This window comes from Anomaloglossus baeobatrachus, chromosome 3, assembly GCF_048569485.1.
Source record: "Anomaloglossus baeobatrachus isolate aAnoBae1 chromosome 3, aAnoBae1.hap1, whole genome shotgun sequence".
Classification (NCBI taxonomy): Eukaryota; Metazoa; Chordata; class Amphibia; order Anura; family Aromobatidae; genus Anomaloglossus; species Anomaloglossus baeobatrachus.
The window spans coordinates 519,222,274-519,238,184 of NC_134355.1; the positions used below are offsets into that span (position 1 = coordinate 519,222,274).

The 15,911-nt window shown below is 46.3% G+C and overlaps 1 protein-coding gene across 1 annotated transcript in view; it reads right to left on the minus strand.

Moving 5' to 3' along the window:
- LOC142295484 (arylacetamide deacetylase-like) overlaps positions 1–15,563 on the minus strand; it is an 89,320-nt gene extending 73,757 nt beyond the window's left edge. Inside the window, exon 1 of the mRNA XM_075338589.1 lies at positions 15,261–15,563. Within this exon, the coding sequence (XP_075194704.1) occupies positions 15,261–15,398 (138 nt within the window). The 5' untranslated portion in view covers positions 15,399–15,563. The remainder of the gene's footprint in view (positions 1–15,260) is intronic.
- Between the last annotated feature and the right edge of the window lie 348 nt (positions 15,564–15,911).

Consider the following 15,911-nt stretch of genomic DNA (forward strand, 5'->3'; position numbering starts at 1 on the left):
TCTGTGTCTCTGTCTGTCTCTGTCTGTCTCTTTATCCCTCTCTCTTTGTCTCTCTGTATCTGTCTGTCTCTGTCTGCCTCTGTTTTTCTCTCTCTGTTTCTCTGTCTCTCTCTGTTTCTCTCTCTGTGTCTCTCTCTGTTTCTCTGTTTCTCTCTGTGTCTCTGTCTGTCTGTCTGTGTCCATCTCTCCACAGAAATATTACCTCACACATAAGCTTCTTATACTATGAATGTCCTTTGTTTCCTATAGCAACCAATCAGAGCTCCTATTAATGACCTGTAGCTCCCAGCTCAATTCACTTTAATGTAAGCAGGTTTTTTGGCAAATAACTGTAAAGCGTTGGGTTAGGTTTTCCCCTCAAAACAGAGTCGAATCTATAACAATCCCTGAGTCAAATGAGGTGTCTGTGCAAAATTTCGTGATTGTAAGGGCTCATGCGCATGTTGCGTAATTGCATGCATTTACGCTGCGTATTGCACTGCAGTGTAAATGCATGCGTCCTGCGTCCCCAGCACAATCTATGTAGATTGTGCATGAGACGTGCGCACGTTGTTTTTATGAATGCTGCTAAAATTTTGACCCAAATCATTGCGTTCATAAAATGAGCATGTCAATTATTCCGTGCGCTATGGATGCAGCTCCCACTCTGTCTATGGTGGGGGCAGCATCCCGAGTGCATAAAATCGGCTCCTTTTGTACAGAAAAACTGCATCCATTATGCAGTGTTTCTGCAGCGATTTGACGCGCACATGTCGCAGGCGGAGGAGGGGACGCTGCGCTCTCCCACTGCTCGGGTCCGGCTGCTGCTGCTGCTCGCTCGGTGGCTTAAGCGGTGGGCCAGATTCCGGGGACTCGAGCGGCGCTCCTCGCCCGTGAGTGAAAGGGGGTGGTTTGGTTTAGGGATATTGTCCGTGACGCCACCCACGGTTGTGGTGATATTGGTGACACCACCGCTGCTCTGGACGGGGATCCCGGGAGCGATGACAGGGAGCAGCCTGGTTGTTAGTTCTCCCCTCCGTGGGTAGGGGGTTGGTTGTCCCGGGGCCCAGTGATGGGGTAGGGATGGATGGCAGGCGGGTTACGGGGCCTGGCGAGGTGCAGGTGTGGCGCCCTGGACAAGCCAGGGGTCACAGAGCACAACACCCACACACCCCACACTCCCGGTCAGGCACACCGAAGTCAGACACAAAACCCTTGTTGCCTTCTTCCAGGGGCTGATGTCCACACCAGGGGGTGGGCCAGGCGGTTGGCCCCGCCCACCGAGGAGTTCACAGTCCTGGAGGCGGGAAAAGAGAGCAGTTCAGTTTTGAGTGCAGAAGAGATCAGTTTAGGAAGCGAAAGGGAGAGGAGCGAAGTGGCAGCTGAGCAGACTGAAGTTGGTCCGGGTGTGTGGCCCGGACGGAGCAGCAAGGTTGGCAGACGGTGGTGACCGTCTGCAGGAGTGGCCTATCAGAGTCTACCGTAAGGACCGTGGACGGGCGGTGGCCCGGCGGTACCGGACCGGTACACAAAGAGAAGTCAGCACCATCTGGCAGGGGCTTGCGGACCCCGGCAAGGCTAGGAGTCGCCGTGAATTTGCCGAATTCATTAGTGAAGGGAACCTCCTGGGTTTCCCAGCAGCCAAGTCCCGACAGAAGGCAACAGTCCAACCAAGAGAGGGAGACACCGCCACCGCCAAGGCAACCGTTTCCCAGGGCCAGAGCCTGCGGGCAAAAGGGGCTCCTCCAGCCCATATCCAAGCTGGGGAGCGAGTTACCGGTGGGAACCCATTGGAACCATCTACCGTATATAGGTGCAGGGAAAGGCAGTGACCATCAACTTGCTGGAAGAAACAACACCGCAGCCGTCTGTGGGACCCATCCATCCAGCTGTGTGTTTTACCGAGAACTGTGTCCTCATCATTGGCTGAGTGAGTACCACCGTGCCGTGCGGCACAGCGCTGCCCCCGCGACCCTGCACCTCACCAGGCCCTGTAACCCACCTGTCATCCATCCCTACCCCCATCACCGGGCCCCGGGACAACCAACCCCCTACCCATGGAGGGGAGAACTAACAACAAGGCTGCTTCCTGTCACCGCTCCCGGGATCCCCGTCTAGAGCAGCGGTGGTGTCACCAATATCACCCCAACCAAGGGTGGCGTCACGGACAATAATCAAATCCCCACAATCAAAATCCCCTTTTCACTCACGGGCGAGGAGCGCCGCTCGAGTCCCCGGGATCCGGCCCACCGCTCGAGCCACCACCGAGCAGCGGCAGCAGCAGCAGCAGCCGGACCCGAGCAGTGGGAGAGGGCAGCGTCCCCTCCTTCGCCCGCGACACAGGGTCGTGGGGGCAGCTATGTGCAGCACGGCACGGTGGTACTCACTCAGCCAGTAATTCACACAGAGTCTCTGGTCAAACAAACGGCTGGATGGACGGGTCCCACAGACGGCTGCGGTGTTTTTCCCCTGACCCCAGGTTGGTAATGTAAGTCCTTTCCTGCACCTTCCGTACGCTCCTCCTGCGCTCCGGTTTCCAGCTGGCTCCCCGGTTCGGTACCGGTGGTCCACCGCCCAGCCCCGGCTACCTACGGTTCCACCAGACTGTCTTCCCGGCTCTCGCAGACGGCCACTACCGTCTGCCTGACTGCTGCACGAGGGCCCTAGGCTCCAACCTAGGCCCCAGTCTGCGTCTGCCTCTCTGCAGACCTCCTCTCTCTTCCTCTGCCTGGACTTGTCTGAACTTGTTTCCTGCCTCAGGCCAGCTAAACTCCTCGGTGGGTGTGCCCATCTGCCTGACTCTGCCCACCTGGTGTGTCTGTCTGAACCCGAGGAAGAAATCAGGTCTCACTGGGGATGACTGCTGTTTACTGCTGGGGGTGGGGGTGTGTGTGTGTTGTTACCTGTGGCCCCTGGCTTGTCCAGGGCGCCACACACATGTGCTATCAAATCGCTGCAGAATATTCAGCAGTTATGTGTGCATGAGCCCTGAATGCGATGTTTCGGATTCCTTTAGCGGACATGGACACAAACACACACACACACACACACACACACACAGCTTTATATCTTAGATTTTTTTTTTGCTCTAAGACTTGTGCTAAGGAGAAAATAACAAGCTCTGAGTTAGTTATTCCCCTCCCTCCTAGTCTGGTGATCTTTCTCTGCTATTATCCATCTATGTTTTAAAGGCTGCAACGGTAATTTCACATGTCACAATTTCAACCAATCACAGGGTTCAGAAGCTTGTACCGTCTACCTTGGCATCACTACTGAACTCAGTGATTGGCTCCAGCAGTCAAGTGCATTTTAGTCGTGACATTACAGCTGCAGCGTGAAATCAATCCAGAACAGTAGCAAAGAGAAGTAGCTGGCCCAGAGGGGATGAGTAACCTGATTTTATCATTGTTCCCCTAGCCCAAGGCTGCGGAAATGAATAGAATTAAATAGGGAAATAATTTTTAAGCACCATTATTTCAGCAGAAAACATTACACACATCAGAAAATCACAGTGGTCATATGAGTACAAAGCACACCTCCAACAATCAGTGCGCATACGTCACATTAGCACACTGCACACAGTGTACAAATCAGACACTTGACACACGTAGTGCACACGTCTTAAACGTCACACATGTACATTGCACATCCACACAAGCCATAAATTCAGGCACATACACACATTAATATATATTTTTGATACGAATAAAAATTGATTCTTATATTTTGGATGTTCCAGGATTTGTTCGTTTTGGTGCTTCTTTTTACTTTTCATTTTTTTTCCTAGGGAAAAAATTCAGTTATGAAAGTTATACAAGTCTGTTGAGTTGGAATATACAGTACCTTTTTACTGTTCAACAAGTCATGATAAGAAATCAGTGAACTCGCAGATGTTCGAGTTCAAAGGGTCCGGTCAGACTTGTTTTTTTTTTTGTCTGGTTCAGGACTGGACTTGAACCCGAACTTGACCCCCTACCCCCAACCCCATATTAGTCTATGGAAACCCAAACTTGTGTGCTGTAAAATGGTGTTAGTAAGCGCTAGAGGGCTCTATTTTTAATTATTTAAATAAACAAATAGCACTGCATTGGTTCCCCCCAATTTTGATACCCAGCCAAGACAGTGCAGACAGCTGGGGACTGGTATCTTCAGGCTAGGGAGGCCCAAAATTATTCTGGGTAATAAAAGAGGTTAATGACAGCTGTTCGTTGTCTAAAAAATCATCGCTGCTATCAAGCCTGAGGTTAGTAGTGGCTAGGAGTCTGAGACCCCCCATTACTAATTGTGCAAAAGTAAAAAATAAAACAGGAGAAAAATACTTTATTAAAAAGCAAAAAAACCACACCCTCTTTTTTCAATATATTAATACGCAAACACCCCTGCAGGCCTAACGTAATCAACACTATGATGCCCCATGATAATATTAATTCTGCCACATCTAAGGTCACAGTGTGCGGTCACATTACAAAACTTGACCTAGCACTGCAGCGTCAGGGACACACTGATACAGCTGGAGCTGTGACGTCAGTGAGTTTACCTGAGATCACAGCTGTGACCTCAGGTAAACTAAATTAACTCTGTGAACTCACCTCAGGTGAACTCAATATCAGATTACTGGCTTAGGCTATGTTTGCATGTTAAGTATTTGGTTGCAGAAAATCTCCATCTCCTCATCAGAAAAATGTACCAAAAACGCAATGCAGTTTTGATACGTCTTTATACCAGGAGATGTTGATTTGATGCAGAAATGTGTTGCAGAGACTTGCATCTGCTCAAAGAAAAATGCAGCAAAAAAAAAAAAAAGTGAAGCGGTTTTGATGCATTTTTTTGCCAGGAGATACGGTTTCGGTGTAACCAAATACTCAATGTGCGCACATAGCCTAAGCCAATAATCAAGCAGTGAGTTAATTAAGTTTACCTCAGGTGAGTTGATAGAGTTTACTGAGTTCACCTGAGGTTACAGCTGGGATACTGTGGAATCCACCAGCTGTGACCTCAGGTGAACTCATTGATGTCATAACTCTCAGCTGCGGCTCCATCAGTGTGTCCCGCTGGCCTCAGTGGTCAGTTACATTTTCTAATGTGATCGAGGACTCTGACCTCAGGTGTAGCAGAGCCAAATCATCACGGGATGTCATGTCTGGATAATGTCTGACCTGCAGGGTTGTTTTGGGGGTTTTTAATTTTTTTTTCTGTGTTTTGTGTTTATTTCTTTTTACTTACACAATTAGTAATGGAGGGGTCTTATACACCTCTTCCCAATACTAATCCAAGGCTTCATAGCAGCTGGGATTTGTCAAACAAAATCACAGCTGTCATTAACCCCTTCTATTACCTTGATTGCCACTGCACCATCCGCTTCATCTTGGCTGGGTATCAAAAATGTAAAGGACCGTACGCCGCTTTTGAAAATATATTTAAATAATTGCATTGAGTATCAAAATATGGGGGACCCTACATCATTTTTTCCAATTATTTATTTGTACACTCCCGTCCGGGTACCCAGACAGCTAGTATGAGTGCAACCAATCACAGATGTCGGCATGCCAGCAGACTGACTGCAACCAATCACAGATGCTGTCACAGAGGGTGGGTTGAGGAAGCGGTGAATATTCATAAGCTTTCATGAGCGAACTCTGAATCAGTGTTTACTCCCATAAGACTGTTTTACTGAGGTATGCTGTCCATTCTCTGTGTATGGCATTAGTAAAATACTAAAATCAGATACCAGCATATTCTGTTTTTGTTTTCTGACTCCTTTTGGAGTTGTGTATATGCCACGCCCCAGGGCTTGCAGGGGAGCTGATCAGACCCGGACGTCCGGTTCCCAGAGTCTATGACAGAAGTGGCCAGTGACCGGTTCCATGACCCCAGGGGCCCCTGTAAAAGAGGATATATTTACAAGGGACAGATAGTTTTTAATGTCCGTGACGCCACTTGCGGTATGCGGCAATGTCTAGAAGCCGCCACTGCATAGTATCACAGGGCTGGGGCTGGTGTTAATAAGCAGCTTAGAGGACAAGGCTCTCAACAAGTAGGGCTGAGCCCCAGTGTGGATGTTGACTGTTGTAGGGGTGCAGAAAGAATTCAGATGTACACAGGGACTGCGGTGCAACTTGTTCTTTACTTACAGTTGCCTGGTACAGCAACCCGGTTTGTGTTGGTTCTTTGGGTCCCAGGTTCCCTTAGTCCCAGTACTGGTGTGGTGACCCAATGAACTCTCCCTCCTTTGAACTTTATTAAGTTGCGGGTCCCTGTGGCCTTGAGTGTCTTAGGGTCCCTCCCTGGTCTTTCCGTCTGTCTCTTCCCCGAGTACGTCTGGCAGGCAGCTTGAACCAATTTAAGGGCTGGACTCCTGTCCCTGTTCCCGGGTTCCCACTTTGCTACTGTGCCCCGTACTCTTTCTTGGTGATGGACCGTGAAAGTACCCAATCACCTGCAGGATTATCAGATGGGCCCAGAGCTTCCGTCCGAACTAGGGTCCTGTACTCTGCCGTGCTCGGTCCCTTAGGGTACTGGCTCTATTCCCCTTTAGGCGACTGGTCTCCTCTTTAGTTCACTGGGGTCTCCTTCTGACCCCACACACACCGACCATCTTCTCCAACCGACACTTCCTTCGCCTCCTACCATCCTCTCAGACTACTCTCAACTGTCAAAACTGACCTCACCCCTGCCCTCAGCTTCCGGCTACCGGATTGGGCAGGTCCAAGCCAATGGGCAGCTACCCCTCTAAACCCGTTGCTAGCCTGTTGCTCAGCCTGGGAAGAGGGTAGTTTATGTGTGTGTAGTGCAGTTACCAGGAATGGTTTTCCAGGAACTCGGTGTAATGCAGTCCTCTGCGGCACCTGTTACCCCAAGGTGTTGCATATACATGCTCTCTTGCCTATGTAGAGGTGACAAAGCATGGTGGGGGAGGAGGTGACATTTATCCATTCTCTATTGTTAATAGTATATACTGTATTATTATAGGTGTGTTAATTGTAAACCCACTTGTAATAAGATCTAATACAATAGCAGGCATAACCTATGTACAAGAGTTACTGGAATAAAGGTTTCTGGAATAAATCTGCCAAGTTTTTGTAACCGTACACAAGTCCTAAGCACACTAAACAGGTTTTTATCTACTCATTTATGCTGCATTAAACAACAAGGGTTTTTTTTCTGTCATTATTCTTTAATTTAAAGTGTAATTGTCCTTAACGGCCAATCTTCATACAGTAATATTACATGCTTTTATTATACTCATTAAACGTAGACTCTCTGGTGATACCATCTGTCCTCAATATGTTAGTTATTTTTGCTGAGCAGCGTTCTTTCTTGCTGAAATAGACATTTAAGGCAAAGTTATGTATTCAAATAACTCGTTACGAAGTCCAAATTCACAAGTTCCACAAATCAAATGTTTATTATGAGCTAAACGAGGTGTTGATTACATGTTTTGCTCTGTGTAATTCCCCCGGCTCAACTGTATACAGCAGAGACTCACTTCAGAGGAATATAAAGCAGTGCAAACAGCACCTGAATGCTTTTCATGTCAAATAATCAAATCTATATCAATACTTATGCTGCTGCCACCTGTATTATTGAAGTTTTTATCCTTTTTGTTGTTGAGCCGTGTGTGTGTGCGTGCGTGTGTGCGTGTATGTGTGTGTGCGTGTGTGTGCGTGTGCGTGTGTGTGTGTGTGTGTGTGTGTGCGTGTACGTAAAAATTCCCATGCCTTTCCCTTTCGCCCATGTTCCTATGCAGTATAAACTTTGCAAATCTGAAATAGTTGAGGGAAGATTGGAAGCAATTTTAGAGAATATTATTTGCAAATATAGTAAATACCAGAAAAAGCCAGAAAAGTAAATAGTATTCCAGAAACATTTATAGCAAGTTGATCATGCCTAAGCAAATCCTATATCTATTCTAAGAATAAAAGGAAAAACAAAATGTAAGGGCAGACTAGATGGCCCAGATGGGATTTTTATGCGATCAAACTTCTTAGTTTCTATATTTACTTAAAAAAGATGATAACTATTAGCCAAACTAGGCAATTTTCGCAGTTCTACATATCAACCCAGTATTAACATGCAAAATAATGACAGAACACATGGACAATTACATATATTAGATAGCATGGTTTAAGTTCTCACTGAGTTTTTGACAAGGTTTTGCAGCTGCGTACCCGGTCCTGCACGGTACGCTCATACTGGCGTATAGCTTCTGATGATTGCTGCATGAAAGTGAATCAGATGCAATATGGTAATGACACGTCTCAAACTGCTGAGATCGTGACCCGAGGGTCATTCTACTGAGATCCAATTCTCTCGCAAATGGGAATCTGATCACATGTGTAGAGAAGATGGAGAGATTAATGTCTCCATCTTCTCCATTCTCTGTGCATGTATGGACTGCACTTGTGGCGCCCCTGACCTGGTCAGACGCCACTGAATACTGCAGCCATTCTGGGGGCAGTACAATACAGGTATTCCCAGAGGCTGAATAGGGTGTTGACACACACTCAGTAACCAGGGACATGCACAATGCTAGAGCAGACTCAGGGAGGGGGCGTGGCCCTCGCCTCCCAGCTAGTGGTGGGTGGTGTCACTGGGAACAGGGAGTGTGCAGAGGCAGAGAGTCAGTGAGATGAAATGAAGGAGAGAAGTCGCGTCTGGTGAGGGCAGAGCAAAGTGGAGCAGAGCCCTTCCAGACACTGCACCAGTTCATGGCTACTGATGGGGGAGAAAGGGCTACCTGGTAGTGCCGCCCGAAAACCACCTAAGGCCGGAGCGCAGAGAGGTGGCTGAGTACGGGGACTGCCAGGAGACCCTGCCCGTATGGGTTACAGGTTCCCAGAGCAGGGGCCCATTCAGTTGGCCTGCTCAACCTGCCGGTGGGGGCACTTCAGACCCTCACCATAACACCACAGAGTCCGGAGTCACGCAGCAACGAGGGGGCCCATAGGCGACAAAGCAGCAGATAGAATCATCTGGTCCACGCTGCAAACGGGCCATAAAGGGGAGAACGGCGAATGCGACTTCCCTGGGTGATCCCAGCAGGACTGCAAATCAAGGTCACCTCAAAACACGAGGGCTAGGAAGGCGAGTCAGCAGTCACCCCTGTTTCAGCCAAAGGGATACCTGGCTCTTCCTGGTCTACCACAGCTACGCCCGGGTTACGCACCCTGCCATCTGATGTGAGTAAAAACCTTGAAAGACATTCTGGTTGTGTGTGTGAGTCATTCTGCGACCTGTGGTTCCACACACTTACACAGGGCCCTGGGGCCTGCCTCACTCTCGGGAGGCTATTACAACTGATTGCACCCACCATCAGCCCCAGGTGTCCCTCAAACTGCAGTGGCGGTCGCCCTGACCGCAACACCGAGAGTGGCGTCACGATTCCTATTGAAGTCAACTTACCCATGACCAGACTGTCCCTCCACGTGGAGTCCCTGAAGGTAATGCACCGCTACACCTGGGCTCGGCTCCACACACTGAAAGGTCCTCCGAGTGCAATCCGAAGTTTTGCATGCACTTACAGACTTGTATGGGTGCCTGTTATCCAATATACACTGCCAAACGCAGAATGCAGCGATTTGTTTATCATACTGTATTGGCATGAGAAAAAAAAACACTAGTCAGCACTGCCCCATAGCATAACATTGGAGTGAGTGCTACCCAATAAAACATCAGATAGCACTTGTCTGACTTATATGCTAGCTACAGGCTAGTGTGAGCCCATAATGTTTCAGTGGTATATAAAAAAGCAATTATTTGACCAATTTCATCCATTTGTTGTATATGGCCAACTTATGGATCCTGTCAGCAGGTTTGTGAACCCCAAACTAATATCATCCATGTTAGTTGCTGTAATGCTGAATAAATCCATACCTTTGCTTTAGCAATTCCTATTTCTGTTTAGAAGAAATGCCTTATCCAAGTTTTATGCTACTGACCTGAAACTGCAGGGGGGCATTGGCCCTGCGTTTACATCACTCCGGCCTCTCGTCCCTTTTGTCTGCCTGTGGCCTCCATATATAACTAACGGGTCACTTTTCTCGGTAACCTGCTCCCCCACCCGCTATCTGGCACAAGCATGGTCATTCCTGTGGGGTGGCGCATGCACAAATTTATTGTCCGGCTTTAGCAATATCTTAAGGAACTTTCGGCATACGCTGCCCCAGGAATGATGGCGCTTGCACAAGATTTCGGGCTGGAAAGCAGGTCACTGAGAGAAGAGGGAGCTGTCAGTTAGCGAAGGGAAGTCGGTGTCTGGTAGGGAGACCGTCTGGAGATCTGTAGGAGCAGCGTCATTAGCATAAAAATAAGATGAGCGATGTCTCTTAAATAAAAACATGGATTTACTTAGCATTACAGACTCAATATAAATAATAATAATAATTTGGGACACGTTCCTTTTACTCATGGTGTGTGGTAGAAGCTTTTTAGTTTTAGGTGAGGCTATAGGGCTTTTCAATTTCACTAATAATAGAAGCTCCAGAAAAATCATGGCTTCTTTAGTAAAAATATAGGCTCAGAAAAGACCCTCTAAATGTATATAGCCAAGACCAGACCTTTTTAATACAAATTTAAAGGGAATCTGTCACCAGGTTTTTGCCACCTAATCTCAGAGCAGCAGGATGAAGGAAAAAGAGACCGTGAATCCATGGATGTTTCACTTACTGGGCTGCGTAGTGTAGCTTTTATAAAAATTACTATTTAATTAGCAGGAGATTACCATTAGAGGACTACTTGGCATGCTGCCAGGTAATCCAGCAGCTGAATGAGCTCGTTATAACCCTGCTCTACATTCAAATAACTGTAGCAGCAAACAGTGATTTTATCAAAATTACAGCAAACCGCTCAATAAGTGACATAGCACTGGAATTAGGGTCTCTGTCTCTACATTATGCTGCTCTCAGATGGAGGAGCAAAAACCTGGTGACAGATTCCCTTTAAGACTTGTCTCCAGACTCTAGTTGAGACCACTAAAATAATGTAAGTACAAACTTTAAAAGGCAGGTATTTAAAGGAGTGGTCTGAAACTAACATTGAGTTATTGTAAAGGAAGAACCTGGAGAGCAGGAAAAACAAAAACCAGTCCTGCCCCAAAACAGATGTCGCTTTGAGGCAGGGTTGGTATCTGTTATCAAACTAGAAGTAGGGAAAAAAAATAGAGGCAATGGTGGGGGGGGTTTAATTAACATATATTACAAAAGCGATTGGTTTAATATTAGACATTTAGTATTAAGTCAATGTTGGTCTCACAGCACCAGTTTAAAGGGGGTGTTACACGCAGCGATATCGCTGGTGTAAGCACCCACCCCCATCGTTTGTGCATCACGGGCAAATCGCTGCCTGTGGTGCACAAAATCGGTTGAAGCCGTCACACATACTTACCTTCCCTGCGACGTCGCTATTGCCGGCGAACCGCCCACTTTCTAAGGAGGCAGTCCATGCAGCGTCACAGCGGCGTCACTAAGCGGCCGCCCAATAGAAGCGGAGGGGCGGAGATGAGCGGCCTTAACATCTTGCCCACCTCCTTCCTTCCTCATTGCCGGCGGCCGCAGGTAAGCTGTACTTCGTCGCTCCCGAGGTGTCGCACGTAGCGATGTGTGCTGCCTTGGGAACGACGAACAACGTACGTCCTCTACAATCAACGATATTTTGAAAAGGAACGATGTGTCAACAATGGACGATAAGGTGAGTATTTTCCATCGTTAACGGTTTCCTTGCTGTCACACGCAACGACGACGCTAACGTTGCCTAATGAGCGTCACGGAATCCGTGACCCTGGCGATACAGTGCCTACAAGTAGTATTCAACCCCTGCAGATTTAGCAGGTTTGATAAGATGCAAATAAGTTAGAGCCTGCAAACTTCAAACAAGAGCAGAATTTATTAACAGATGCATAAATCTTACAAACCAACAAGTTATGTTGCTCAGTTAAATTTTAATAAATTTTCAACATAAAAGTGTGGGTCAATTATTATTCAACCCCTAGGTTTAATATTTTGTGGAATAACCCTTGTTTGCAATTACAGCTAATAATCGTCTTTTATAAGACCTGATCAGGCCGGCACAGGTCTCTGGAGTTATCTTGGCCCACTCCTCCATGCAGATCTTCTCCAAGTTATCTAGGTTCTTTGGGTGTCTCATGTGGACTTTAATCTTGAGCTCCTTCCACAAGTTTTCAATTGGGTTAAGGTCAGGAGACTGACTAGGCCACTGTAACACCTTGATTTTTTCCCTCTTGAACCAGGCCTTGGTTTTCTTGGCTGTGTGCTTTGGGTCGTTGTCTTGTTGGAAGATGAAATGACGACCCATCTTAAGATCCTTGATGGAGGAGCGGAGGTTCTTGGCCAAACTCTCCAGGTAGGCCGTGCTATCCATCTTCCCATGGATGCGGACCAGATGGCCAGGCCCCTTGGCTGAGAAACAGCCCCACAGCATGATGCTGCCACCACCATCCTTGACTGTAGGGATGGTATTCTTGGGGTTGTATGCAGTGCCATCCAGTCTCTAAATGTCACGTGTGTGGTTGGCACCAAAGATCTCGATCTTGTTCTCATCAGACCAGAGAACCTTGAACCAGTCTGTCTCAGAGTCCTCCAAGTGATCATGAGCAAACTGTAGACGAGCCTTGACATGACGCTTTGAAAGTACCTTACGGGCTCGTCTGGAATGGAGACCATTGCGGTGGAGTACGTTACTTATGGTATTGACTGAAACCAATGTCCCCACTGCCATGAGATCTTCCCGGAGCTCCTTCCTTGTTGTCCGTGGGTTAGCCTTGACTCTTCGGACAAGCCTGGCCTCGGCACGGGTGGAAACTTTCAAAGGCTGTCCAGGCCGTGGAAGGCTAACAGTAGTTCCATAAGCCTTCCACTTCCGGATGATGCTCCCAACAGTGGAGACAGGTAGGCCCAACTCCTTGGAAAGGGTTTTGTACCCCTTGCCAGCCTTGTGACCCTCCACGATCTTGTCTCTGATGGCCTTGAAATGCTCCTTTGTCTTTCCCAAGTTGACCAAGTATGAGTGCTGTTCACAAGTTTGGGGAGGGTCTTAATTAGTCAGAAAAGGCTGGAAAAAGAGATAATTAATCCAAACATGTGAAGCTCATTGTTCTTTGTGCCTGAAATACTTCTTAATACTTTAGGGGAACCAAACAGAATTCTTGTGGTTTGAGGGGTTGAATAATAAATGACCCTCTGAATAAACTTTTCACAATTTAAAAAAAAAAAAAATAAAAAAAGAAATAACATTCTTTTTTGCTGTAGTGCATTTCACACTTCCAGGCTGATCTACAGTCCAAATGTCACAATGGCAAGTTAATTCCGAATGTGTAAACCTGCTAATTCTGCAGGGGGTTGAATACTACTTGTAGGCACTGTATATTGTTAGATTGCGTGTGATGCCGCCTTAAGGGCGCTTTTCCATCTGTGATCTCCTGGTGCGAGTGCGATCTGATAAAAAAAAAAATCTGATTGCACTCGCACCAGTGTTAATCAATGAGGCAGCTTCCCCTGTCCCGTTTTTTCTCCACACAAATAGGACTCTCGGTACAATCGCAGCATGCTGCATTTTGCACCGAGTCTCAGCTCACGTGTGTGTAAAATTGCACTGCACTCGCATGTTACGTGATGGCAGTGCGGTGCACGCAGAGACAGACAACAGAAGAGATGGGAGAAAGTGCACCCTCCATCTTCTCTGCTCCTGTGATGTGATGTGATCTCAAGATCACATCACAGTCGCATGACCCTCGGCTGACACCCGCAAGCAGAGGGTCATTAGCATATCGCTTCCGATGCTCCCGCATCGGAAGCGGTACGCAAGTGGAAAAGAGCCCTAACTCTAATTTCTCTGTAGATTATAATTCTTTGCTACTTGGCACCTATGTAGACAAAATCATAATGCTGGCTCCAATGTCAGGACATTGTCTGTAAGGGAATGTTCACACAGCAGATTTGTGTGCAGATTTTCTGCATGTTTTGGCAGGAAAAACGCGCATTTTTATTTAATTTTCGAGTTTTTATACTTTTTTTTTTTAGTCATGGCAATCGCAAGGGTTCCTGCACCATAACTCCTGATAGCTGATGTTACACCCGGGACCCAGCTCTTACTGCCCGGAATGGTGCCCATGTCACTCCCAGCGGTTTAACCCCCTGAATGCTGCAGTCAATGCAGCATTCATAAGGCAGGGAGAGGAATTGCTTATCTCCCCCTGGTGATCAGGTCCCTGTAATGCGATCACAAGGACCTGATCGCTGCCATGGCAACCCTAGGTCTTTACCATGACAATCCCGGGTAACTGAGCTACGAATCGCCTCACAGACCATGAGGCAAAGTGTTAGTGCTGCAAGTAACTGTAGTGGTCCAGCACTGCAATGGATTATATAAATGCAGGGGGGAAAATGCTAAAAGAATTGACATGCTGCTTCTTTTTTTCAACAACAAAATCTGCAAAGAAAAAAAAAAAGAAGTAACGTGCACAGCAAGTCAGGATTCTCATAGACTTTGCTGGGATGTGTTTTTCCTTGCCGTATTGATTAAAATCTGCAAGGAAAAACGCATGAAAAAAGCAGTAAAAATGCAACGCGTGCATATAATCTTGTAGTGTCCTGAAGCAAGGAGCACTGTAATGTGGAGAGCTGAGGTTTTATCAGAACATAGAGTCTCTGGGAAATCTGCAAGCTCATCGTAGAAGATCTGAGAAGGTTTTTTTTCTATAAGTATCCTAGACATAGTAGCAGAGTTGGCGAGGCTTTTTGCATTTTCCACTATTAAAAATCTTTGCAACTCTGAAGTATGACAACAATCCTCATGTCAAGGGAATATTATATTATATTATTATTATTTAAATTAATAATATCAAGATTTAATGAGTCTAGGTCTAGTGTTATACGATAACTTATTAGGTGACTCTGAAATAGCTTTTACGGTTTCTAGATCTGGCCATGAGTATGTTGCATTCTTTTACATTTTAGCTCAGTACATAAAGAGGAGTGGCAGCTACAGTTTACATAGATTACCTTTGTAACATAAGTTCACTATGGATAATTATTCATAGACTAGCGTGTAAATACCTGTGCGTCTCTTGGTATTTATTGATACAACATAGTAAACAGATTTCCTACCACCAACTCATATGCATGAAACAAGTCTGCAGGCTTTTCTAAATCATCCTATATATACGTCCTTATACTTTGTATTTTCAACAGCTTCTGAATGCATATAGAATATCATGATCAAGAAAGCAATTAAACAAGAATTAAAAAAAAAGTAAATATTTATCTTACCAAATGTCCAAGACTTCTAAAAGTGGCATCAATCAACATAATTTTCCATTTTTCTTCCATGTTATCTGGTAAAGGTTTATATACATAATATGCCACTAGCACAGATAGAAGCACGAAGCACAGGGATTTCATTGCCATGTCTACCAGGAGAACCGTCTTCTCTCAAGTGATTATAGCTCCCTCGCACCCACTGTGATACAAGTCAGCTGCAGACACCGATAGCCCGAAGTTAATGTTGGACCCGAGCCTAGTCGTCATCTGATCTCCTATGCAGTCGTCAGTGGAACTGAAACATGCAGTTGTGTTTCTCCTATACGCTTACCTCAAACAGGAAAATACAATCTTAATCCTTTTCCTGGAAAGGAGCCAAAGTAAGATAATGCAAGAAGTGTACAATGTGGGAATATGTCAAATAGTTTAATAATATGTAATTACATAGATCATTAAATGACTTAATAACATTACATAACTATATATGACTTGACTATACATGACTACATATAACAAAGAAAGACAGTTGCACTCTGAAATGCTAAAGCATGCAAACCATGAATGTAAGGATATATACATTCATTACTGCTTAACCCTTTCACGACCGGCCGATTTTTCGCTTTCCGTTTTTTTTTTTCGCCATTCTTTTTCTGAGAGACG